The 27,859-nt window shown below is 29.2% G+C and overlaps 2 protein-coding genes across 4 annotated transcripts in view; both read right to left on the minus strand.

Moving 5' to 3' along the window:
* LOC127289163 (uncharacterized) overlaps positions 1 to 3,229 on the minus strand; it is a 40,534-nt gene extending 37,305 nt beyond the window's left edge. Inside the window, exon 1 of the mRNA XM_051316955.1 lies at positions 2,813 to 3,229. The gene's annotated coding sequence lies outside the window, so the exon portion shown is untranslated. The remainder of the gene's footprint in view (positions 1 to 2,812) is intronic.
* Positions 3,230 to 24,508: 21,279 nt separating this feature from the next.
* Positions 24,509 to 27,859, minus strand: part of LOC127289164 (DNA N6-methyl adenine demethylase) — a 94,076-nt gene continuing 90,725 nt past the window's right edge. For 2 of the 3 annotated variants that reach the window (XM_051316957.1, XM_051316956.1), the window contains exon 11: positions 24,509 to 27,842. In XM_051316957.1, coding sequence (XP_051172914.1) covers positions 27,694 to 27,842 — 149 coding nt within the window. In that variant the 3' untranslated portion in view covers positions 24,509 to 27,693. The remainder of the gene's footprint in view (positions 27,843 to 27,859) is intronic. The other variant, XR_007844130.1, reaches the window with a different exon arrangement.

Genomic DNA, 27,859 nt, shown 5'->3' on the forward strand with positions numbered 1-27,859 from the left:
ATAACCAGACAGAAATTGAAAACAAAAAAAAAGAAAACGACCATCAAATATCAAATTTCCATCTTCGCAAAGTCAATTTCCTCCAAATGCTCTAGGAGCTATATACATATAATGTAATTCAAGACCACTTTTTCAGTAAGCCATTAAAATGAAAAACAACTCGTTTTCTATATAGACAGTTTTGTTGTCTGTGTCTGTGTGAGGAGCCTTTACTTTAAAGTATATATATTGAAGGTCCATTAACCAGTGTTTACAATCAGTTTTTCCATGCCGGGGATAAAAGAAAGAGCGCGCGAGCTTGTTACTTTTGCATGCGTTGTTCAGCAATAATAAAAATTGGCTTTTGTCTAGTGACTTTGCACTCACATATATGACGTGTCACGGTCACGCTTTTACACATTACAACTTATTACGAACATGGCATATATATGCGAAAGATGAGAATATTAATAATCCATATATGCAAAGATTGCAAAAGATACACACATACAAACAAAACTTGTGAGTGTGTGTGTGTGTGTGTGTGTGACGTGTGGAATGTCTGCATTCTCCAGACATGAATATCCATATGAAGAAGGAGTGAATCTCTTGGAAATTCATGAAGTATCTTTTTTTTTAACTCTTTCTTCGATATTTTTTTTACAAATTATTATTTTTCTTGTAAATTTAAATCGGGTTTTTTTTTAAATATAGCTTCTTCAAAATCATCGTAATCATTAAAAATATAAAAATTTAATAAATGTTACAGTGATTACTTTATTATTATATGTCTGGGTCCAATAGACCTAGTCTAGGGATTACGTCCCGGAATATAGTCTTCCATTATTTTCTAATCAAAATATATAATTGTATTACTTATTAATATATTAAAATCATTATTATTATTATTATTATTATTATTATTATTATTATTATTATTATTATTATTATTATTATTATTATTTTTAATTACAATATTGTTATATTGAATTATTTATTGTATAAAATTGTGATAAAAAAAGTATTATACTCGCGTTTTTAATTAGTTTTTATTGTTTTATAACTAACTATAACTTTCTCATTAGATTCTCTTTCAAAGGAATTTGTTTTCTATTTGGTTTTCTTTTTTTTTTTTTTTTTGTTTTAATTTATATATATATATACGCATGTTTTATTTTATATATATTAAAAATCAACATACCAGTTGATTATTCATTAAAATATATAGACTCTCGTGACACGAATGCGAAATCTAATTGCTGTCTTAACGATATACGTGTGAGCTAATCAGACTGGAACTCATAGTTTTTTTAGGGTAATAAGTTTTCAATGATCGCCAAAGGAAATCGTGCTTCGAATTAATATATCGCCACAACCACATTGAAAAAATAGAGCTGTTTGGAGAGAAAAAAAAAAGTTTTTTTCATTACAAAAAAAAAAAATCTAAAAATTACTCGTTTATATATATGCAAAATAAATAAAAATAATTATTTCGTTTTTTTTTTTAAATAAAAATCAAAAATAATTTTAAATTACAATTTACTAGTGTTTTTTTTTTAAATTTAATTTATTTACTGACGATTTATTTTTATTTCATTTTATATATATAGAAATTTCAGGGAATTTTAATTTTTATAGAACAACAACAATTTTTTTTTTTTATTTCTTCTTATTAACTTTCAGTTTGTTATAAAAATAATTATTAATTTGTATAATTATAAAAAAATAGAAGTCGACATTAAATTATTAAACATTTAATTTCTCAATTGCAATATGTATATATAAAAAAAAAATTGCGATTTCACTCGAGGAGAGATTGGTTTTTATAATTAACCAAGTTCTTTTTTTTTTCATTATCTAATTCAATCATCGTGTTAACCAGGAACGCACAGAATTTCACTTTCGTGCGCCACATGTAACGTAACTTTAATCCTTGAAGCGTGGAGAATACCTGAATCCTTAAAAATTAATCTCTCGCATTTCATATAAAAAAAAAATATAAATGTACTAGCTAAGACTATCGAAAAATAAAAATAATCATAAAAATAATAATTATAATAATAATAAAAATGAAAATAATAATAATAATAATAAAAATTATAATAAAAATAATAACAAAAATAATAATAAAAATAATGAGAATAATAAAAATAATAATAATAATAAAAGTAATAGTAATGATAATGAGAATAATAATAATAGTAATTATAATGTCTTCGATTTAGCGTCAACAGAGAAAGTTAACTTGCAATTAGACCGATTAAAATCGAGCATGATTTGCTCGATTCATTTATGACTGATAAAAAGTTGCGCTTTTACTTTTCCGATGGACCATCAATTTAATATTATACGAGATGTCATATTAACGAAGATGAAATTAATTAATTATTAATCTCAAATGAATGCAAAAAGTGTCTTCACTTTCGCAATATTTATTTTTCTATTTTCTTTCAATTTTCATTAAAAATAAATTAATATAGAATATTTAACGAAATTAAATTTATTCTTAATAAATAAATAATATCTTTATTTTGTTATATTCTAATTTTATTTTTTTTTTAATTTATATAATAATAATACTATTTGAATATTTTTTTATCTTTATTATTATTATTATTATTCGTTTACTAATTTCTCAGTTCTGCCCTCTCCCCACTCTAACTGTATACTTATTTGCATAGTCCCCACCAGGTGTCTGAATAGAAAAAAAATTAATTTTTTTAATAAAAATATTTTTTTACAAAATTAATTTTTTTCCACATAATAATTTTTTGGCCTCAAAAATTTGCTTTTTCCATTAAATTAAATTTCTGTGAATAGAATGACATCTTACCCTTTTTTTTTTTTTGCAAATTGAAGTATCTCTTTTTAGTATCCCTGTTAATTTTTATTTTTCCCATTCGTCACTAGCAAACACTGAACTGAGATCGTAAACAATAGGAATTTTATTTAAAATTTTATCCTTAGCTTTCTTCATATTCCAAAACAAAAAAAAATTATTTTTACATTTATAAAAAATATTTAGTTTTTGTATTTTTAATTTATTATTAATAATAATAATAATAAGAAAATTATATTAATTATTATTATTATATAATTTTACATGAAAAAAATTTTCTTTTTTTTTGGCACGAAAAAAATTTCTGAAAATGTTTCATAAACTGGTTTTGTTTATTTATGTTTTTTTTAAACTTATTTTTCGTATAGCGCGTCGTACGAACGAACTCGACTCTACGGTCGAGATCGTGAGACTGACCGGCCAAACCATACACAATCGTAGATGCGAGAGAGTATACACTCTCGTGAAGCCGATTCTCTCTCTCTCTCTCTCTCTCTCTCTCTCTCTCTCTCTCTCTCTCTCTCTCTCTCTCTCTCTCTCTCTCTCTCTCTCTCTCTCTCTCTCTCTCTCTCTCTCCCCACTAATCTAATACGTAAAACTATATCAGTGTATATACTCGTGACAGATTCTTTCTTAAAACTCATTTTCACCTGATTTCATTTTTCACATGCGATGAGAGAATAAAGACTTCCAGCGACATGACTTTTTCTCACTTGTTTCATCAAAGAAAAAAAATTCCAACTTCCTCATGTGAATAATCTCAATATTGTTATTTCACTATTGCTGGTAAATTAATGTGTTACCTAATGTCTGTTTTTTATTCTCCTTACATTCCTTCATCGAAACTAAATTTTAAGTGTTACGAGAAATGTGCGAAAAAATTAAAAAAAGAAGAGTAAAATTATATTTTACTCGAATTTTGCTTTTAAAATTCAAATTAAGTGAGATTTTGACAAAAGAATATGATGACATTTCGGGAAGTGGATATTTTTTTTAACCAAAATTTAGTGGATAAAAGAATGCTCCATGTTAGCCCTAGTTTTAATGTACCTGTTCCTCGAAAACCGCGAATAATTAAAGAAAAAGTGCAAAAATTGACTAAAATTTTAGTTTAAATGCGATTTTACTGAATAAATACAAAAACTTTCTAGGAGCCGGATCATTTTTCGAACTGTAATTCTGTAAGAAAACGAAAGCTCCATGTTAGCCCTAGATTTAAAGGACCTGTTCCTCGAAAACCGCGAATAATTAAAGAAAAAGTGCGAAAATTGACTAAAATTTTAGTTTAAATGCGATTTTACTGAATAAATACAAAAACTTTCTAGGAGCCGGATCATTTTTCGAACCGTAATTTTGTAAGAAAACGGAAGCTCCATGTTAGCCCTAGTTTTAATGAACCTGTTCCTCGAAAAAGGCGAATAATTAAAAAAAAGTGCAAAAATTGACTAAAATTTTAGTTTAAATGCGATTTTACTGAACAAATACAAAAACTTTGTAGGAGCCGGATCATTTTTTGAACCGTAATTTTGTAAGAAAACGAAAGCTCCATGTTAGCCCTAGTTTTGATAAAATTATTTCGAGAAAATCGTGCAAACTTAGCAAAAAATGTGTAAAATCAAGTTTAATTGCGTTTTTACTGAACAAATACAAAAACTTTATAGGAGCTTGATATTTTTTCCAATTAAAATTTAGTAAAAAACGAAAAGCTCCAGGTTAGTCCTAATTTTAATGAAACCGGCTCTAGAAAATCACACATTACTTTAAAAAATTATCTAAAATTCAGTTTTATTGCGATTTACAATGAGTCTAAAATTAATTTTTCTACAAAGTTGTAAATATAATACCAAGGCTATTTTTATGTAACACAATATTTGCAATGATAATCATTAAACAATTATCATTGTAATTTTTGTTTTGATGTTTACAAGGAAGTGCATTTGAATTTTTAATTGTCCTCTTAAACAACAATTCAACATTGTGAAAACAATAGAGATATGATTATACAGTGAATATATAATATAACATTTATAAATTCTCTCTTTTATTTGACGTTTTTTTTTTTAAATTATAAATAATTTGAAATAATTAAATAAATTTTTTTTCAAAATTATTTTTAATTCGTCAATAACAGAAAGATGATGATATTAATGCGACAAATTATCGATACCAGTTGTTAAAAAGTAGCTACCGTTAAAGATACTTTAATACAATATTGCGTTAATGACAGAGCAATAATACCAATCAACATTCTTGTGTCTAATAGTATAACAATTACTCTTCTATGGAACGAAAAGGTATATAATAACTGTAGTTTTTCCAATTACAAATTAATTCCACCTATCAATCTTTTTCATTTCTTAATTATATATAAGGAACATTTTGAAATTTTCTTTTTCTTTATGCTTCATTTTCTTAAAGAAGCAATCTTCATTAAAGATTTTTGATGAATAAAAGTTCTCTTTTGAAAAAAAATTTCGATAATATTCGAAAATTATTATTATTGGTATTCTTTATAAAATTTGGTATTATTAAATAGAGCATATTAAAGTCGTAAAAAGTCAGGGACCAATTTTTCGTTTGAGACTTTTTTTTAACTCTTGACGATCCTTGACCTGACATAAGGTAACTTATAACGAAACGCTAATGGACTATAAGGCAGGACAATAGTTACTTTAATTATTGTCTCGAGTCAATAATAGTAAACGAAAACTTGCAATTACCCGAGACAATGACACTCGTGCAACATTTGCTAAATACTGACATTAATATTCTACATCTTGAGAGTCTAATTATTAGATATACTGACGCTCTTAAAAAGAATGTGAAAGTTCCTTTTTCTTTCACGTGGGTCTAAAACGCACACCGGATATTCCATGTGAGTTGTTAAGGGATTTCAAATGATTCGTTGGAGCTTTATAAAAACAAAGGAATTTTTTTTTAAATTAAAATTTCAAGAAAAAGACAAAAAAAAGGGCAAAATAGGAGTAAAATTTAGGTTTACTACGATTTTGATAAACAAATACAATGGCTTAGCAGGAGCCAGATATTTTTTTGCACGAAAATTTTGTAAGAAAACAAAACCTCTATGTTAGCCCTAGTTTTAATAATATTATTTCAAGAAAATTGGACAAATTTAGCAAAAAAAGGTCTAAAATCAAGTTTAAAAGCGATTTTACTGAACAAATACAAAAACTTTATAGGAGACTGATATGTTTTCAAACCAAAATTTTTTAAGAAACCAAATTGTGCATGTTAGCCCTAGTTTTAAAAAAATCATACCTTAAAAAACACTAATTTTACACCTTTTTTTGGACTTTTTTCAAATTTTTCGTGTTTTTTATGAAATAATTTTATTAAAACTAGGGCTAACATGGTGCTTTTGTTTTCTTACAAAATTTTGGTTTGAAAAATGTATCGGCTCCTACAAAGTTTTTGTATTTGTTCAGTAAAATCGCATTTAAACTGAATTTTAGTCAATTTTCGCACTTTTTCTTTAATTATTCGCGGTTTTCGAGGAACAGGTCCATTAAAACTAGGGCTAACATGGAGCTTCCGTTTTCTTACAAAATTACGATTCGAAAAATGATCTGGCTCCTACAAAGTTTTTGTATTTGTTCAGTAAAATCGCATTTAAACTAAAATTTTAGTCAATTTTCGCACTTTTTCTTTAATTATTCGCGGTTTTCGAGGAACAGGTCCATTAAAACTAGGGCTAACATGGAGCCTTTGATTTTTCACTAAATTTTGGTTCGAAAAAATATCCGGCTCCTACAAAGTTTTTGTATTTGTTCAGTAAAATCGCACTCTAACTTTAATTTTAGTCTCTTTTCGCATCTTTTAATTCTTCGTCAATGATTTTTGTGAATTTTTTTTTATAAATCTAGGGCTATTCTGAAGCCTCATTCTCTCGTAAATTTCTACTTTAAAAATATCTGCCCCATTTTATTTAATATTGCAATAAAACATGATTTTTAATGATTTAACGCCCAGTGTCAAATATATTGCGAAGATTTAAAACTCTGTGATTTTTTTTCGATAACTTTCAAATATATTTACGTTTTCTGAAGGTAACGTTGCATCTCATAAAATTTCGCCCTGCAAAATGAATTTCGCAAGGCACCAGTAGCCAACCTGTAGTGCTGCAATTTCGCTTTCGTTGGCAGCAACTATGTGCGTTTTCCCCATAAGTTTCGTTTCACTATATATATATATACCAATAGATTTTGTGGGCGTCTTAAACAAGATATGATCGCGCACTATGAAAATTAGATTCATGTACATAATTATCTTATTTTCAAATACAATATTAAAAAAAAATTATTAGCACATTTTGTAAATAAATAAAAAAAAAAATTATTATAAAATATAAATAAAAATATGTTTGTGTATAATAATTTAATAAATTATTGAGCTGAAAATGAATATGAATTTCTAAAGGAAAATGAGAGGAACTTTACTGATAATAGAGACTTGTATTAAATGTGTGAGCAGGGTTGTGTGTTACAGCCTTGGGCCTGCCAAGGCACGTAACTCACGTTCGCGTTCTAAAATACGCGAGGTCAACGCGTGTATATATACTAGGATCTAAATTTCTTATGACAGTTTTTATCACTGCCATTGTTTCGAGAAAAAATTTTTCTTCACATGAAAATCTCGAAATATGTTCTTTTTTTTCAAATTAAAATTCCTTTTCAATAATATTTATAAAACAAATAAGAAAAGTGAGAAATAAATTTTTTAAAGTTTTTTATTAGTTTATATTTCTTTTTAATGTTAAATCCTTATTGCTACGTTTGATAAAATGACGTAATTGATGACCATATATGCAAATGAATAAAATGATGAAACACACAATTTTAATAGAAATAATACAAAATAATAATAATAATAATAATAATATTAATAATTACACAATAATGACATTAACCTTGACAAAAAAATTTATTTCTCTAATAATAAAAGTTAATAAAAATAATATAAATGTATATTAAACTAACATGAAAATTGATTTCAAAATATCCATCAATTACAAATCCTGACGTTTTGTTTTAACTTTGATGCAATATTTCTTTTAGCCTTTATAATCGATTCGTACATGGATTGTATTTGTCTAAAGGGAAAGAAGGCAACGAACCACGTCACAGTTGAGAGTTTCTCAGAAACCGCACGAAGAAAATTCCTTTAGCATATCGAATTGAAATAATTATACGCAGAAGAGACATTTAGATATTTTTTTATTTTATTTCATAATACACGGACAATAAACTTTTTTTTTCTGATCATCGTTCTAAAAATCTGAATGTTTTAACACATTTTATTAATATAGAGAAACAGATTATTTTTCATGATAAATTTATATATTTATAAAATTAACAAAAAAAGGTTTATTTTTTTTAAAACGTGTTTTTCTCTATGAGAAACAAGAGAGTTTTACATAAAATGAAAATTGACAATCGGAGTAAAAACTTTACTTCATTGCTGTAATGACTTTGTACCTGAAATTGCATCTGGTTTTAAAATAGCAAGATGCTAAAAACCAGCAAGGTAATCAGGTAGAAACTTTATCACTAAACTTGCAATGAACTAAATTTAGTTTCTTTACCAACACAATATCAGTGATGATAGTCATCTTCTCATTATTTTAATTAAGCACAACCGGTTTTTTTTAAGAGTGGAAATTGTATTTCAAGAATTTTTTTTTTTTGAAAAAGTGTTCTAATGATGTACGAAATGATAAGAAGGAATGAAGGATTAGTAAAATTAGGGCTGACATTGACCATTTGATTAATCACAAAATTTTTGTTTGAAAAAAATATGCAGCTCCTGCAGAGTTATTGTTTTTTGTTGTGAAAATCGCAGTAAAAGTAAATTTTAGATAATTTTTTAAAGTAATGTGTGATTTTCTAGAGAAGGGTTTGTTAAAACTAGGGCTAACATGGAGCTTTCGTTTACTTACAAAATTAGGGTTTGAAAAATGATCCGGCTCCTACAAAGTTTTTGTATTTGTTCTGTAAAATCGCATTGAAACTGAATTTCAGTCAATTTTCGCACTTTTTCTTTAATTATTCGCGGTTTTCGAGGAACAGGTCCATTAAAACTAGGGCTAACATGGAGCTTTCGTTTTCTTACAAAAATTGGGTTTGAAAAATGATCTGGCTCCTGCAAAGTTTTTGTATTTGTTCTGTAAAATCGCATTTAAACTGAATTTTGTTCAATTTTCGCACTTTTTCTTTAATTATTCGCGGTTTTCGAGGAACAGGTACATTAAAACTAGGGCTAACATGGAGCATTTGATTAATTACAAAAATTGGGTTTGAATGTTGAAATGTTCAGTAAAATCGCAATTTAAAATGAATGTGAGTCCCTTTTTGAATTTTTTCTCCAATATTTTTTGCAATTTTCGAGGAACGGGTCCATTAAAACTAAGGCTAACAAGGAGCTTTTGATTTTTCACTAAATTTTGCTTCGAAAAACATTAGGCTCCTGCGAAATTATTGTATTTATTCAATAAAATCACATTTAAACTGAATTTTAGTCTCTTTTCGCAATATTTTTCTTTAATTATTTTTGCGGTTTTCGAGGCCCAGGTCCATTAAAACTAGGGCTAACATGGAGCGTTTGATTAATTACAAAATTTTGCTTTGGAAAAACATCCAGCTCCTCTAAATTCTTCACATTTGTTCAGTAAAATTGCTTTTAAACTGAATTTTACACCTTTTTTTTCACATTAAAGAAAAAAAATCTTTGCAAATATTGTGCCAAAATCATCGCTTTGTCGTTAATTATACAATTATCTCATTGAAATTTTCTCGAAAAAAAAACCCTGACACCTTTTTTCAATGACTCGAAAAGGCCTCCGAAAGGTGTAATCCTCATTGGAAGGTGTCAATGGATTATTTACGACGAAAAAGAAAAAGAAGAACGAGTTATTGACGAAATTGCAGAACAAAATTTTCCATACTTGGTATATATACTTGAAAATTTTTTTTTGTGCTATAAATCGCGGGACGTCGTCGCGTTGGAAAAAAAGGGGCAAACATAAGCGGTTATGGGTGAAAAATGCTCTTTTGTAGAAATCGAAAGTTTGCAACGTCCTTGCGAGGTGCATGAGGACAAAGTATTATAAGTACCTTGTACGATGTTCGCCTTGCTCGTCTCTCTCTCTCTCTCTCTCTCTCTCTTGCTCTCTGCCACGTTCATAAATATTGAACTCTCAATTTCTCTTTGGGCCATGTTCGGGCCATGTTGGGTTCCTCTTGTGTTGAGCAATCCGATGATGAATCCAGCGCATCGTATATGTATATATTGCATCTGACCAAGCTTGTACCGCATGCATATGCGGGTCGTGTTAAATTCAAACCGAGAGACGATCTCACGATTTCGTAACGCATACCTATATGTTTTTTTTTACATAAAAAAATTGCAAATTTAAAAAGCTGTTTTTTTTACAAATTTAATTTCTAATGCGCAACTTTGCTCTAATTGCACATATGTCGAGTAATTTTAGCTCTCAGCAAATGTATATATAATAATTTATTATATCGACTGAACGTTATAATATAAAATATATTTTTTCCCCACCATCCGGAAGTGTAATAAATTCACTCTCTTGTCTAACTTTCATTCTAGCGGTGCGAAGCTTAGGTTTAATTACTGCGATTGATTTAAATCCAATCAGAAAAGATTTAAGATTCTCATCTTTTGATCACTTCAAGTTCAATCGGTATATATGATCGCATGACTTCTCTTTTGATATCTTTTTTTTAGCTATTTTTTTCTGCTCGGATCATATTTTATTTCAATATATGAAAAAAAAAGATGATGCGTTTGCGTGACGACGCATCAAGGAAACAGAATAATCAAGTACCTTCTCTGCGTAATAAAGGGAAGTACGCCGAAAATTACATGCTTCGGTGAACCTGTTTCATATTTGTTTAAATTCTCCGATTGAATTAGCAAACTCGTTCTCCAACTTCTCAAGAGAAAGAGAGAGAGAGAGAGAGAGAGAGAGAGAGAGAGAGAGAGAACATATTCACAGGGGAATCAATATACTCTCCTAATCGTGAATTGCATTTACTACTTCCGGTTTTATGCAGTCTTATTTTTATTTTGTTTGCTGGCTTATAAATAAATGTTAATTTATAGTTTGAGATTTTTAAATCGGATTCGAGAGACATTTTTGATATTAAATTAAAAAATTATGGTACACTAATTCAGGAGTGACAATTTTATTAAGAAAAAAATTTTCAATTTTTTTTTTAACGATTTTTAGGAGATGGGTGTTAGTAAAACTAGGGCTAATATGGAGCTTTTTATCTAAAATTTCAGTGTGGACCAAAAGCTCCATATTAGCCTTAGTTTTACTAGCATTAGCTCAGGTAAACAACTAAAAATATTTAAAAAGTGGTAAAAACGGAAAACTGATTATTTAACTTCGAAGTGATTTTTAAGAATTAGGATGGATAAAACTAGGGCTAACATGGAGCTTTTTATCCGAAATTTCACTGTGAACCAAAAGCTCCATATTAGCCTTAGTTTTACTAGCATTAGCTCAGGTAAACAACTAAAAATATTTAAAAAGTGGTAAAAACTGAAAACTGATTATTTAACTTCGAAGTGATTTTTAAGAATTAGAATGGATAAAACTACGGCTAACATGGAGCTTTTTAAAAAAAATTTCCCTGTTAACCAAAATCTCTACATTATAGCCTTAGTTTTACCAAAAACCATTTCATGTAAATCACTAAATAAATTTTTTTGCCAAGAAAAAAAAAGAAAATTATTCTTTTATATCTCTTAAATTCTTTAACTATAAAATGTGTTGATAGAAAAATTTTGCATTCTATAACTAAAGCAATTGACTGCTTTAGAAATATATATATTATAAGCATATGCGTAACGTATTACACGATGCTTTCTCTTATATATAGGAATCGGTCAGTCGAATAATATGGAATTTTCTATTATAGCGTTACAGAAGAATTATTTGCAACATTTCCGGCTGCAGTATACATTATAGTTTTATAAGCAGTCATACAATTTCAATCTGTATATTTCTCGTTACATTCAAATAATTTTTTTTTTTCTTCACATTTATATATCTATCTAATTTATTCTCCATTTAATCCTTTTTGCAAATATACACACACACACACGACTGCAATTAGATAATTGCCACGATTATTTATAGATATAATCTTGTGGATAAAAATGGTAATTCTGTTTTTTTTTTTATATTTATTTACTTGAATAATAACAATTTTCAAATGAAAGTAAGTGGGATTTGAATTTGAATCTTGGGGGCATTGTTTTCTCTTGCGGTATGTGTATATATGTGTGTGTGGAAATAGGTCAACACACATAGGTCGCTGGGGCTTTTTTTTGCAATCCTATCTCCGATAGTAATCAAGATTTATGCTGTCGCTTGAAATTGCTTCACCCCAGTTGGCGTGTGGCGTCAAACGTGCTCTTAACTTTTATTTCACCGAGAGACTGAAAATTACACTCCGTGGAACACACAATTTCAAATTATTAATGAACTCTGTTGACAATAAATGATGTTTTATTTGACAGTAGTATAGTTGCGTCATTCGGTGATTTGTAAGACGCTTTTTTGTAAACGGCTCCTAGGAGCCTTTGGATAAAACTACGGCTAAATGGAGCTTTTTGTGCGAAATTCCAATGACTACAAAAAGCTCCATATTAGCCTTAGTTTTACAAAAACTAACTAAACTACTAAAAAAATTGTAAAAAAGTGATTTTTTTTTATTTTAAAGCGATTTCTAAGAAATAGGATGGTTAAAACTAGGGCTAACCTGGAGCTTTCGATCAACCACAAAATTCTACTTGGAAAAAACCAACAACTCCTTTAGGAGCCTCATTTTTTAAATCGCAAATCGAATAATTTAAAATTTTTATCTATTCACCTTAGTTTCCACATAAATTAACGCCCATCTTGGGAAAGAAAACAATTGCAACATTTTGAATCGAAAATAAATAGGAGTCGCACAAAAGTGCACAAGGGTTAATGGAAGAGATAATTAGTGAGGATATTATTATAGAAACGAACGTGCCTAAGCTCATAAAGTACCATATATGTATATATATCGAATGGTTGCACACGCGGAAGAAATGCCGGCACCGATTTGCAGATATGTTTATTAACGTTCGTTAATGCGGCGGCACGCGAGCCCTTTATAACTGTACTTACGCTCCTTCTCACTGTTACAGTGGCACAGTGAGAGTACATAATTTACACCTACAATATTCTTTTTTTCTCAAGTTAAAATCATCAATTTAAATTTCTCATTCAAAATATAAGGCAAAAAAGTTTTCAACATTTAAAAAATTTTAAAATTTTTGTATATAAAACAAAAAAACCCTTGACAAAAAAAAAATTGATGTGGAATTATCGTTTGCGGGTGTCGAGGGATTAGTTTCCCTCGAGGAATAGAATGTTTTATTTCCTTGAGTGAGTAGAGACATCTATCTCCACATGGGACTAGTTCTGTGATTTTCTACATCCGGCAGTGCATACACACACACATACACTGGTCAGTCACTCTATTCTGTGACTGCACTTTAAACCACATGCAATGCGCCTCAAAGACCAGTTATCTGCCAATTAGAGTACGTTCCGCGTTCTAATTTAAAGTTTTCTGTCGCGCAAATCAACCTCTTCTTATGTCCAAGGTCTTGTTTTGCCTATGTAATCAAAAATTGGCTCTAAAATATATTCAATCATTTGGTTTGTAGAAAAAAAGGGTTTATGGCTTTATTTTCTGATACAACTAGGGCTAATATGGGGCTTTTGATTTTAAATAAAATTTTCGTTTGAAAATTACATGTTGCTCCTATGGGCCTCCTAGGTGCCTTTAGATAAAACTAGGGCTAACCTGGAGCTTTTTGTTTTTTACTAAATTTTGGTTCGAAATAATATCAAGCTCCTATAAAGTTTTTGTATTTGTTCAGCAAAATCGTATTTAATGTTGATTTTACACCTTTTTTTTGCCAAGTTTGCACGATTTTTTCGAAATAATTTTATTAAAACTAGGGCTAACATGGAGCTTTCGTTTTCTTACAAAATTACGGTTCGAAAAATGATCCGGCTCCTACAAAGTTTTTGTATTTGTTCTGTAAAATCGCATTTAAACTGAATTTTAGTCAATTTTCGCACTTTTTCTTTAATTATTTACGGTTTTCGAGGAACAGATCCATTAAAACTAGGGCTAACATGGAGCTTTCGTTTTCTTACAAAATTACGGTTCGAAAAAAAATTCGGCTCCTACAAAGTTTTTGTATTTGTTCTGTAAAATCGCATTTAAACTGAATTTTAGTCAATTTTCGCACTTTTTCTTTAATTATTCGCGGTTTTCGAGGAACAGATCCATTAAAACTAGGGCTAACATGGAGCTTTCGTTTTCTTACAAAATTACGGTTCGAAAAAAAATTCGGCTCCTACAAAGTTTTTGTATTTGTTCTGTAAAATCGCATTTAAACTGAATTTTAGTCAATTTTCGCACTTTTTCTTTAATTATTCGCGGTTTTCGAGGAACAGATCCATTAAAACTAGGGCTAACATGGAGCTTTCGTTTTCTTACAAAATTACGGTTCGAAAAAAAATTCGGCTCCTACAAAGTTTTTGTATTTGTTCTGTAAAATCGCATTTAAACTGAATTTTAGTCAATTTTCGCACTTTTTCTTTAATTATTCGCGGTTTTCGAGGAACAAGTACATTAAAACTAGGGCTAACATGGAGCTTTCGTTTTCTTACAAAATTAGGGTTTGAAAAATGATCCGGCTCCTACAAAGTTTTTGTATTTGTTCTGTTAAATCGCATTTAAACTGAATTTTAGTCAATTTTCGCACTTTTTCTTTAATTATTTACGGTTTTCGAGGAACAGGTCCATTAAAACTAGGGCTAACATGGAGCATTTGATTAATTACAAAATTTTGATTCGAAAAATTATCTGGCTCCTGCAAAGTTTTTGTATTTGTTCAGTAAAATCGCATTTAAAATGAATGTGAGTCCCTTTTTGAATTTTTTTCTCCAATTTTTTTGCAATTTTCGAGGAACGGGTTTATTAAAACTAAGGCTAACAAGGAGCTTTTGATTTTTCACTAAATTTTGGTTCGAAAAACCTCCTGCAAAATTATTGAATTTATTCAATAAGTCATTTAAACTGAATTTTAGTCTCTTTTCGCAAAATTTTTCTTTAATTATTTTTGCGGTTTTCGAGGCCCGAGTCTATTAAAACTAGGGCTAACATGGAGCGTTTGATTAATTACGAAATTTTGTTTTGGAAAAACATCCAGCTCCTGTAAATTCTTCACATTTGTTCAGTAAAATTGCTTTTAAACTGTATTTCAGAACTTTTTTTTGCACTTTTTATCGACAATTTTACTCGATTTTCTTGAAATAATTTAATAAAACTAAGGCTAATATGGAGCTTTTTGCCAGCATAGAAGGTTTTTGGTTAAAAAACTTCATGTTAGCCCTAGTTTTATCCATCCAAACTGTTAGAAATCACTCTAAATTAAAAAAAAATCAATTACAATATATTACCAAAATCTAACATTTCTGATGTAAAAATTACTTTTAAAACCCGTAACTATATCAATTTTAAAAGAAAGAGAAAGAGCACAATAAAAACATTAGCACCTGCGCCTATTTCTCGCAAAACTCCTCATCTCGATTTCCCCAGAATTACGGAAAAAAAACCCTCATTAACCGCTCCTTCCAATCCCTTTAGAGATCCGACTCTCAAGATCGCCCAAGCAAGTTAATTGTTTGAACGCGACTCGAATGCAAGAATCTAAAAACGAACAACAAAGAAAGTGGAATCAATATATATATATACATTACTACCATTTTTTAAAATAAAACTATATCAACATGCTTCATTGGACAAAAGATGGACATATCCTTTTAAAAGTCCTATCCTATCGATGAAAGAAAAAAATATGAAAATCCCCCAGGGGCCTCTCCAACTATTGAAGAGTTTGATTAATCATCTATAATTATCGAAGGATCATAATTGCCATCGATCGGAACTTCTGTTTGTGTGTAAGTATATATATATACTGGTTTTCTTGAACGGCATGTCACCCTCTTTCTACCTTGAAGTGAATCTCCTTTTCCATCTCGCTTGCACACTCTATGGCAAAACAAGTGGTCTAGCAAGTCGAGCAAATTACCCACACTCACTTACGTATTACTAGGATGTCTTCATCTCGGGACCGATGTCCGGTCGCTTAACGCGGTCCTCACGATGTGTCCCGTTGCAAACCGATTTCACCTCCCTCCCCTCTTCTATATATCAAATCCCCTGTTTACATCCCTTGAGATCAATCGTGATACATGACGCTTCATCGGAGAAAGAAAGGAGGGGGGAGATTGACTATCGCGCTGATAATTATCGGCATTGCCGGCAGGTAACTTTATCTAGGCCCAATCAGTTTAACGGATCCGATTCTTTGAGCGTGAAATGCCCCTTGGCTGTTGTAGAGGCATCAATGCGTGCAAAACGGGATGGGATCTCGTTTGCCATGCATTGAAATCACGATCTTGTCCCTTTTTTTTAAGCATTAAGTTTCCGCTGTCATCTTCCACTTTCCATTGAAAGTTTATTTATTTAAAATTTTTTATTCTAAAACAACAATTGTTGACTTATGGAAAATTAATTTTACAATTGATCAAAATATTAGCCTTAGTTTTAAAATCACTAACTCAAAAAGAATTTTTAACAAATTGAAAAAGTTAAAAAATTAACGAAATGTGATTATTTCACTTTAGAGTGATTTCTAAGAGTTAGGATGGATAAAACTACGGCTAACATGGCGCTTTTTATCCGAAATTTCACTGTGAACCAAAAGCTCCATATTAGCCTTAGTTTTATCAACATTAACTCACGTAAACCATAAATAAATTGAAAAAATTGTTGTAAATATAACCAAAATGTGTTTATTTTACTTTCGATTGATTTCTAAGTGTTAGGATGGATAAAACTAGGGCTACCATGGAGCTTTTTATCCGAAATTTCACTGTGAACCAAAAGCTCCATATTAGCCTCAATTTTATCAACATTAGCTCACGTAAACCGTAAATAAATTGAAAAAAAACTTGTAATAAGTAACAAAAATGTGAATATTTTACTCTAGATTGATTTCTAATTGTTAGGATGGATAAAACTAGGGCTAATATGGAGCTTTTTATTCGAAATTTCACTGTGAACCAAAAGCTCCATATTAGCCTTAGTTTTATAAATATTAGCTCACGTACGGCTAATATGGAGCTTTTTATCAGAAATTCCACTATTGACCAAAAGCTCCATATTAGCCTTAGGTTTATAAACACTAACTAAACTAAATCACTAAAAAATTGCAAAAATTGTTGTAAATATAACAAAAATGTGAATATTTTACTTTAGATTGATTTCTAAGTGTTAGGATAAATAAAACTAGGGCTAACATGGAGCTTTTCATCCGAAATTTCACTGTGAACCAAAAGCTCCATATTAGCCTTAGTTTTACAAACATTAGCTCACGTAAACCATAAATAAATTGAAAAAAACTTGTAATAAGTAACAAAAATTATGAATATTTTACTTTAGATTGATTTCTAAGTGTTAGGATGGATAAAACTAGGGCTAACATGGAGCTTTTTATCCGAAATTTCACTGTGAACCAAAAGCTCCATATTAGCCTTAGTTTTATCAACATTAGCTCACGTACGGCTAATATGGAGCTTTTTATCAGAAATTCCACTATTGACCAAAAGCTACATATTAGCCTTAGTTTTATAAACACTAAATAAACTTAATCACTAAAAAATTGCAAAAATTGTTGTAAATATAACAAAAATGTGAATATTTTACTTTAGATTGATTTCTAATTGTTAGGATGGATAAAACTAGGGCTAACATGGAGCTTTTTATCCGAAATTTTACTGTGATCCAAAAGCTCCATATTAGCCTTAGTTTTATCAACATTAGCTCACGTAAATCACAAACGGAAAAACTCAACTTAGCCACAAATTTACCAAACCCGGATAATAAACGCTAATATTTCGATCAACTATAAAATTTGTATTCAAAAAATTATCTACTCTTACAAAACACCTTGGAGCTTTCATCAAAATAAAAATTTCTATTAATTTTTTTCCACTGATTTTGATTTCTAGGAAAAAGTAAAAAATTACTTTTAGTGCAAGTAAGAGTTTTTTTCCTATTTTTTTTTTTTTTTATTGAAACTGCGAAGATGATGTTTTTTTTTTCTTGTTAAGGAAACGACATGTGGAATATGGAGCATTTATGCTATGGTCAGGGTAAAGATACGCCACTTAGGCTGGATAACGAGCGCTGTAAGAACGACCTAGACTTCATAAGCCATATTCCTTTAACATTGTAAAGGTATATGTCGGTTGGTGACCTTTTGCGCCACACTCTTACGTTTATGGGACGCATCATAAAAATAGGCAGCTAACCTTGAACATTCCAGCTATTAAAATTGACGGCTATCAAAAAATTTTTTTACTACTTCATATACAGGGACGGATATATGATTTTCCATTTTTTTTTTTCAAAACTAAAAAAAAATGAATAATGAAAAAAAAAATAATTGACTATATAGTGTTTCAGAAAATGCTACTTCCGGACAACGAAATTGGCAAGAAGAATATTTTGACCTAGGGGCAAAAAAACGGGTCGTATAATAACGAAATAAAAGTCTTAAGATATTCAATTTGCTTTGTACTTATAGGTACAATTTTCACAATTATCCTTGAGGCTTTAATTCTTTTCCTCCCATGGGGCAGAGAGTGTATATATGTATAAGTATCGCGTCTTCGGATATCCGCCTTCGGCGTATCAAACCCATGATCGTAAAGATCAGCTTATCTTTAAAGGCAAGCAGCTTACGATCGCGAGGACGTATAATCGACTATATGAATCTCTAAAGGGTGGGTCGAAGGGTTAATCACTCTTGAAATCGAGGATATTGCTTTCATAATTTTGCGTGAAATTTTACTCAAGGAAGAATATTATATTCGTCTTTTTGCGCAAGATATTTTTTTTTTTTTTAATATTCGTTACCAGGAAACGTGTTCAATTTTAATATTTTGTGAAGAGAAAGCGTTAAAATAGTTTCTGTATTGTTTGAAGTATTTTTGGTTTGGAATCTACCAAAAAAAAAAAAATTTGCAGAAAAAAAAATTGTTTTCACTGATAGGAGGATAGAATAAAAAAATCCCATCTCTCAGATGTGCATTAATTTTTTTTTTTTTCCCCAACCATGTCAGAAGATGAAGTTGATAGGTGTAATCGGACTGAACATGACGAAGGGCAGCCACACGTGGTTAATAATCGTAAAAAGATGACACTGCCCCTTTTTTGGGGGGAGGGAGGGAGGGGGGGAAAGAAAAAAAATCTCTTTCTCCTGAGGTTTCATTAATTTTTAAGTGGAATTTTTTCGACATGAAAAAAGTATTTATCTTTTTAATATATTAAAATTTTGTATTTTCTCTTTTAAAAAAAGGGATTTTTCTACCTTCTTTTTTTCATATTATCGAGAACAGAGTGTGTGTCAGAAAAATATGAATCCTTTGCATTTGTAACGAAATATACAAGTCACGTGCACCACACGTATATTACACTTGCATGAGTTATTTATTGACTTCTGTCGTATCGCGAGCCGCGTTTGCACATATTTCACAGGGACAATAGCCGTCAGTTGCATTGCAAAATAAGTCCAACAAATGCGAAACTTTGTCAGACATCGTTGTGTGTGTCTTTTTTTTACAAGTCAAGGGCCTTGAACGTTTTTTTCTTTTTGTGCTTCTTTTATCACTATTTCGAGGCTGTTTGGCGAACGTCTGCCAAAAAGGCGTTTTACTTGTGAAGACTTGCTGATTTTTAGAAGAAGACATCGAAGGTCGCGAGAGAGAGAGAGAGAGAGAGAGAAAAGAACACATAAGAAAGTTGAGTATAGAAAAAGGACAATCGTGTGTATGTTAGACAAGCCTCACGAGGAGGCGTTTTAAGGCGAAACAATTTTTTTTCTCTTTACCCCCATTATGCTTTGCCCACAAGCTTATAACTCATAAAAATTTTTTCCATTTTTGATAACAGCCAACTTTTTTTTTTCCTCTTGCTTTTCACTCTTAACATTTATGGTTCCTGTTAACGAGACGACGGATCATTTTTTCTTCGTTGCGCGCCTTATTGGATTTGCCAAAAAAAAAATTTACGCCAATGAAAACCATTTTTCTTATACAATTAGTTATACGCCAATTTAAAAGTGATACTGAAAATATCAAATTAATACAAATTTTCGTTACAATTTGATAATTTTACAGGCACAAGATTAATAATAAAATTTTAATTAAGAAAACTAAAAAATTTATAAAATAAAATAGACTCAAAAGGGAGGGAAATAAATTATAAATTCTAGTTTTTAGATATTTTGAAAAACTTGTTTCGCTGGTATATGATTACTAAAAAAAAAAATAGAAAAAAGCGAGTTATTATCATTTTTATCGTTTGTGTATGGAAAAAAATTTGTATTTTTTTTTTATCTATTTTTATAGAACTTTTAGATTTTTATCTGGGTGTAATTATAATTGATTGCATAATAAGTGCGTTGGTAACGGTACAAGAGTAGATTATGGAGACTTGAGGAAGCCCGATTCTACCGATGCCAATCGGCGAGATTAATTTTGTAATATCGTCGGCTCGAGTGCGCGTTTTTTCTCTCTCTCTCTCTCTATCTTTATAAAGACGGAGGCGAAAATTCTAAGGGACTTGTATAAATTATTCATTGAGGGCGCCAATTGCAAAGTCAAATGGCAGACGATATCGACTTCGATCCAACACCCTTAATTGGAAAAGGTCACTGATTTTATAACGAGAAATAAATTAATTCTATTGATAATTTTTATTTTACCATTTCCCCTTTATCCCACCGTTAGATGTTGACATTTTTATTGTTTCGATTGTTATCAAAGAATACCGTAAAGTTTCATGAGTATTTTATAATTTTTTTTTATTTTTAAATATTAGACATATAGTTTTACTAACATTAGCCAAATTATTTTACTTTAGAGTGATTTTTAAGAGTTAGGGTGGATAAAACTACGGCTAACATGGTGCTTTTTATCCAAAATCTCACCGCCAACCAAAAGCTCCATATTAGCCTTAGTTTTTTTAAACACTAACTAAAATAAATCACTAAGAAATTGCAAAAATTGTTGTAAATATAACCAAAATGTGTTTATTTTACTTTAGAGTGATTTCTAAGAATTAGGATGGACAAAACTACGGCTAATATGGAGCTTTTTATCAAAAATTCCACTATTGACCAAAAGCTCCATATTAGCCTTAGTTTTTTTAAACACTAACTAAAATAAATCACTAAAAAATTGCAAAAATTGTTGTAAATATAACCAAAATGTGTTTATTTTACTTTAGAGTGATTTCTAAGAGTTAGGGTGGATAAAACTACGGCTAACATGGAGCTTTTTATCCAAAATCTCACCGCCAACCAAAAGCTCCATATTAGCCTCAGTTTTACAAACATTAGCTTACGTAAACTACAAATTAATTTTAAAAAAAACTCGTAAAAAGTATCCAAAATGTGATTTCTTTCACTTTAGAGTGATTTCTAAGAGTTAAAGCTAAACAAAACTATATGTAGGAACCGTGTAGAAAAAAATATAAAAAAAATTGCAAAGAAAAACAAGTCTATTATTAATCAAATGATTCATATATACGAGACAAACGTCAAACTTTCACTAGACATGAAAATGCGTATTACCGTTTTTTTTTTTTGTTATTAATGAGGTGTAAAATTGTAAAAAAAAAATCTTTGCACCCAAGATCGTTACGTAACATAAGGTAATATTGACCTAATGGCTTGTAACACGTTAATATGTATATATGTATATATATAGTTAATCCCACGCTTCAATGACTTACCGACTGACTTACTGACTGATGTTGAACCCGCGCCGCGCGTGTATATGATTACGAAATATATAATTCCATTTGGTTCAACGCGAGAACAATTAGTTTTAAAACGATTCATTGTGTTTTTGCTTCCGCGTGTTGGAGGTTTCGAAAATTTCTCACACTTCCGAGAAATTGTGAACGCGCAAATGCATAAGAAAAAAAAAAAAATGATGAGAGAAAAAAAGAACAACGTTGCTGTTGTTTTTTTTTTTTTGTTGTTGTTATTGTTGTTGTTAACATCTTCAATTGTCTTCTTTTCGTTGTGCACGGAAATTATATTATGTGCGAGTTATCTTTATAAAACAAAAGAGGGGAAAGTTTTGTAAATTACAAGTTTGTTTTGTTTTCTTTCTGATATATATATATATATGTATATATTGTATAATTGTCAACTTCATATTATTATTATGACAATTTTACGCACGGATAAGAATCGCATATCCCTCACTTTCCACTTTCTGACACTTGAAACAACTATGACAATTTTAATAACTGGTCTTTATATACACAATGGAGTTAAAGCAGGAAAAGAGCTTTTTGTTTCGCTTAAGAAAACGGATCTTTTTCATTCTAATAAATATGACATATTTTATCATTATATGCTACTAAAATATTATAAAATCTTATTAAACCGCTTTTTATAAATGTAATTGCATCATTGTACACAGATCGATATCTCGAAATAATCGATATATCGAACTAATTGATATATCGAACTAATCGATATCTCGAATCAATCGATATATCGATATCTCGAACTAATCGATATCTCGAATCAATCGATATATCGAAATAATCGATATATCGAACTAATCGATGAATCGAAATAATCGATATACCAAAATAATCGATATATCGAAATAATCGATGTATCGAAATAACCGATATATCGATATCTCGAACTAATTGATATCTCGAACTAATTGATATCTCGAACTAATCGATATCTCGAACTAATCGATATCTCGAACTAATCGATATCTCGAACTAATCGATATCTCGAACTAATCGATATCTCGAATCAATCGACATATCGAACTAATCGATATCTCGAATCAATCGATATATCGAAATAATCGATATATCGAACTTATCGATTTATCGAAATAATTGATATATCGAACTAATCGATGTATCGAAATAATCGATATACCGAAATAATCGATATATCGAAAGAATCGTTGTATCGAAATAACCGATATATCGATATCTCGAACTAATCGATATCTCGAATTAATCGATATATCGAAATAATCGATATATCGTTATCTCGAACTAATTGATATCTCGAACTAATCGATATCTCGAACTAATCGATATCTCAAATCAATCGATATCTCGAATTAATCGATATATCGAAATAATCGATATATCGTTATCTCGAACTAATTGATATCTCGAACTAATCGATATCTCGAACTAATCGATATCTCGAACTAATCGATATCTCAAATCAATCGATATCTCGAATTAATCGATATATCGAAATAATCGATATATCGTTATCTCGAACTAATTGATATCTCGAACTAATCGATATCTCAAATCAATCGATATCTCGAATCAATCGATATATCGAAATAATCGATATATCGAACTTATCGATTTATCGAAATAATTGATATATCGAACTAATCGATGTATCGAAATAATCGATATACCGAAATAATCGATATATCGAAAGAATCGTTGTATCGAAATAACCGATATATCGATATCTCGAACTAATCGATATCTCGAATTAATCGATATATCGAAATAATCGATATATCGTTATCTCGAACTAATTGATATCTCGAACTAATCGATATCTCGAACTAATCGATATCTCAAATCAATCGATATCTCGAATTAATCGATATATCGAAATAATCGATATATCGTTATCTCGAACTAATTGATATCTCGAACTAATCGATATCTCGAACTAATCGATATCTCGAATCAATCGATATATCGAACTAATAGTTAATAGTTAGTTAAAAAGAGCTATTAGAAAGATTACTTTTTCAAACCAATTTTTTTTGTTTTTAAATAATAAAAACAATTTTTTTGAATTTTGAATAAAGTTTTTTCGGAAAGAAAAAATATTAGAAATTTTTTTTACATTTTAAACGAAGAATAAAATTAACTTGACATTTATGTAAAGAAGAAAAAAATTCCATTTCCAGTTGGAAACAATCGTTGCAAGGGCAAAAAGAAAAAATAGGGGGGAGGGAAATTAAAACGCTTCGATGATTTATGCGACGGTTTCTTTAAAGACTGTATTATAAGAGAGAGAGAGAGAACGGCCTCCGTTTCTGGTCATATACAATTTTCTACCTTATGTAACCAATTGTTCGAATCGTAAAGATGAAAATGAGGATTACCATTTTTGCGCGCATAAAATTTGTAATGGCTCATGTTTTTTATTTTTTTATTTATTTTTTTTTTTTTTTATCATCTGACAATAATTTCTTCATTTTATTTCCATATATTGTCCAGTGTATTAAATTTTAAAACCGTAATTATAAAAATAACTTCATGTTTCTTATTTTTTATATTTAATTTTTTCTATTCTATAAAAATAAGTATTAAAAAATTCAAATAGAATTTTTATGTGAAATTTATTTTCTAACAAAAATATAATTCTGATAAAAAAAAAAATTGCTACGATTAAAAGAGGGTTAAAAATAAAGACACTGAATTTATTATTTCTATTGTTTATTTTCAAATTGTTATTGTAATCTACAAATATTGTTTTTTTTCTCCTATTGTAATGTTTTTTTTATTTTTATTTTTTTTTTGCTTCATAAGGCGGACAAGACATGTTACACACACATACGTTATCCCAGATTAAAAATTTCTGATTTCTATTCGCATTCCACTGATCAATAATAATAATAATAATAGTAATAATAATAATAATAATAATTGGAAAACAATCGAGTAGAATGTGAAACTTTTCGTCTGGGACAATTTTTTTTTTTTTTTTTTTTTGCTACTACACATTTTACATAATTTTTTCTCCCATTATAGCATTAAAATTCTTTTTTTTTCTCATTTTTTTCGGGTTTTTCGTATAAAACAAAATGGCATCTTTTTGGCGTTGGAAGAAAAAATACACTTTTCAACTTGTCATTTTTTTTTAACCACGTTTTTATTAAATCGTAATTTCATTTTGTCTCTCTTAATTATTTATTCCTTTCTTTTTTTTTTAATTAATTAATATTTATTACTTTTACAAATGATTTTTTTTTCTTACAATACTTTAGCTTTGATAGTTTCGTTTATTTTACTTTTTTTTTATCATTATACACGTAATCTCATTAATATTCTAATTTATTATTATTAATTAAACACTATTTTGGCATCGTCTCGTTATTTAATTTCACGCTTTTTTTATTTATAAACTTTTTAATTACTTTTTTTAAAAAAAAAAAAAATATTTTTGGAAGTATTTAAATAGGAAAAAAATAGTTTTTCGCAGAGTAGCGAATTTTTTTAAATTACGAGACACAAAGCTAAAATAAAAAAAAAAAAGAGAAACGAATGCTTGTAATTAATTCTAAGAGACTGGCGCATAGAAGGTGAATCTTGTACTGTAGTTGCTTTTGTGAGCGTATAAATACATTTTTACCAATATGACATAATTTTTTTCTCAAAAAGAGATTTTTATTTTTGCAAAAAAAAAGAAAAGAGTATTTCTTAGCTCTGTCCGTCCTTACAATATACATATTACAATCGATAAATGGTGAAATAAAGGGAAATAACTTAGCTTACAGAAAATTTGGAATAGATTACGTTAGTCAAAGGAAAAACGTTCCGGAATGCGCAATTTTTTACGTTATTAAAAAAAAAAAAAAATTTAATTTTTCACTATTATTTTTTAAATTTCAAAAATTGTAGTATTTATTTTTCTTGCAGCATTTCGGCGTTTAACTCTTTAACTGCGCTTAAAAGTATATAGATAGTAGTTTTTTTTTTTGTCAAAAAAAAACTTAATTAATAAATAATCAATTAAATTAGATTATATTACTAATTATTGTATGCGATAATAATTGATGATAATATATTAATGATTCTTATAATACTTTGAGGGGCGGGAGGACGATTGGCTCTTAAAAAAAAAAAAAAAAAAGAAAAAAAAATATCCCGTCCATATAAAATTGACACCATTTTTGTGTCGACAAAGAAAATCAGCCTAAAAAAATTTTTTACTCCTAAAACAAGGGGCGTCGATAATAAATAAATAATAATAATAATAAAGAAAGAAAAAACAAAACACGCACACAATTTTTTTTTCTCTCACACACGTTTTGTAAAGATTCTTTCTTTATATATATATATATTTCTATTCATATATATATATTTGTTTTTTTATTTATATATGTATAAAATGGGAATTTTTTTTTTTTCATTTTTAGGGAGGGAAAAAAAAATCTTCTAATAGTCATTCCTAGTATGTACAAAATAATTCAAATAATAATAATAATACACATAAATTAGACTCCACTTTTCGTCGAAAGAAAAATAAGTGACAACTTTGTGGAGAGCTGACAATAACGGAGTTTGCGCAAAAGACAATTTTTTTTTTTTTTTTTTTTGAGGTTAGCGTCACTTTTTCCTTTCTTTTGCCCAAATTCTGTTTTCTTTCTGTCAGTTCTGATTTTGGACAATTTTTTTTTTCGAATCGAGTAACAGTATTAAACATTCACTCATTTTTATCAAACATTCATTTTTTTTGCATTCTTTTAAAAAAAATTCTTTGTCTTTGTACTGAGTCACGTCGTACTTAATTTTCTATATATATATATATATATATAATTTTTTTTTTCATTTATTTATAACGGGTGCAAAAAGTGTGCATACAAATAAATACGATACAATAAGCGCAAAAATGTACAAATGGATTAAAAATAAGGGTCTTTTTTCATTAAAAAAAAAACTTTGAGATCATTTTCGTGTTTTTTAAATTATTAATCTCGAAAGTGTAAAATTGTGCAGGTGACTACACGCAATTAAAAAGAACTGTCAAAATGCAGTCTTTTTTTTGACTGGATTTTTTTTTCCAGAGATTTTAACGGAGCGCAAACCAGAACGAATATAAATTGAGGGTTAAAAAAAAGTCACCGGTTTATTTGGGTATAAAAAAAAAATCCATCTTGAAAGACTTGGTCCCAACACGGAGAGAAGAGTTTTGAAAATAATTTGCTACTCCGTTCTTGCTATCCCTTTTAGTTTTAATTGAAAATTGTAAAAAAATGAGCATTTCGTCACCTAATAGATAAAAATACTTTTAGTTTTGTATATATAAAAAATAAAGTCTTAAAACGAGTATTTGTTTTTTCGTTCCGGTTTTAACGTCCGTGAACTGAGCAAAAAGTTTTACAATAATTATTATTATTATTTTTTTTTATATATGTAGAGGAGGCTCGGACGTTTGTGCGCACTTTCGAGAAACGCGCAATTTTTTTTTTTTTTTGAACCTGACGACTAGCTAATTAAAAAGAAATGTTTTAGAGGTGCTATCAAACACGGAAATATCGAAATTAATTTTTTTTCCAAATCAATCACGCTTGGACAAAAATTTTTCGCGGGATTTTTAAGCCTCGATTCGACTTGATTTTTTATTTCTTTAGAAAATAAAGAAATTGGGAAGCCCCTGAAATTTAATTTTTTTGGGGTGGTTCGGGGGGGGGGGGGTATGATCGTAGTAGAGAATTTTTCTGTTAGTGTCAATGATGACTTGTAAAAATGGCAGTGTGGATTGAGTCTTTTTTTTTTGATAAAATAGAAACGAAATTTGATGTTAATGCAATCCACTGAGGAAGCCTCTTGTTTTTTTTTTTTGATTTTTGAATTCATTGTTGACTAGATCTCGTCTTTTTTTCAGCCGTTGGCTTGTTTTGCTTCTTGGCACGATTCGGTTATTATGCAGGGATGCATTGGAAATTGAGTTGTCCAGGTCATGGTGGTGCAGGCGGAAGATCTCATCATATATTGGGAATTCGGGATTTTTAGATGATGCGTCAATTGATCTGGAAGCAAAAAAATT

This window comes from Leptopilina boulardi, unplaced genomic scaffold (genome assembly GCF_019393585.1).
Source record: "Leptopilina boulardi isolate dan_hultmark-lab unplaced genomic scaffold, ZJU_Lbou_2.1 LbouV2_4, whole genome shotgun sequence".
Taxonomy (NCBI): Eukaryota; Metazoa; Arthropoda; class Insecta; order Hymenoptera; family Figitidae; genus Leptopilina; species Leptopilina boulardi.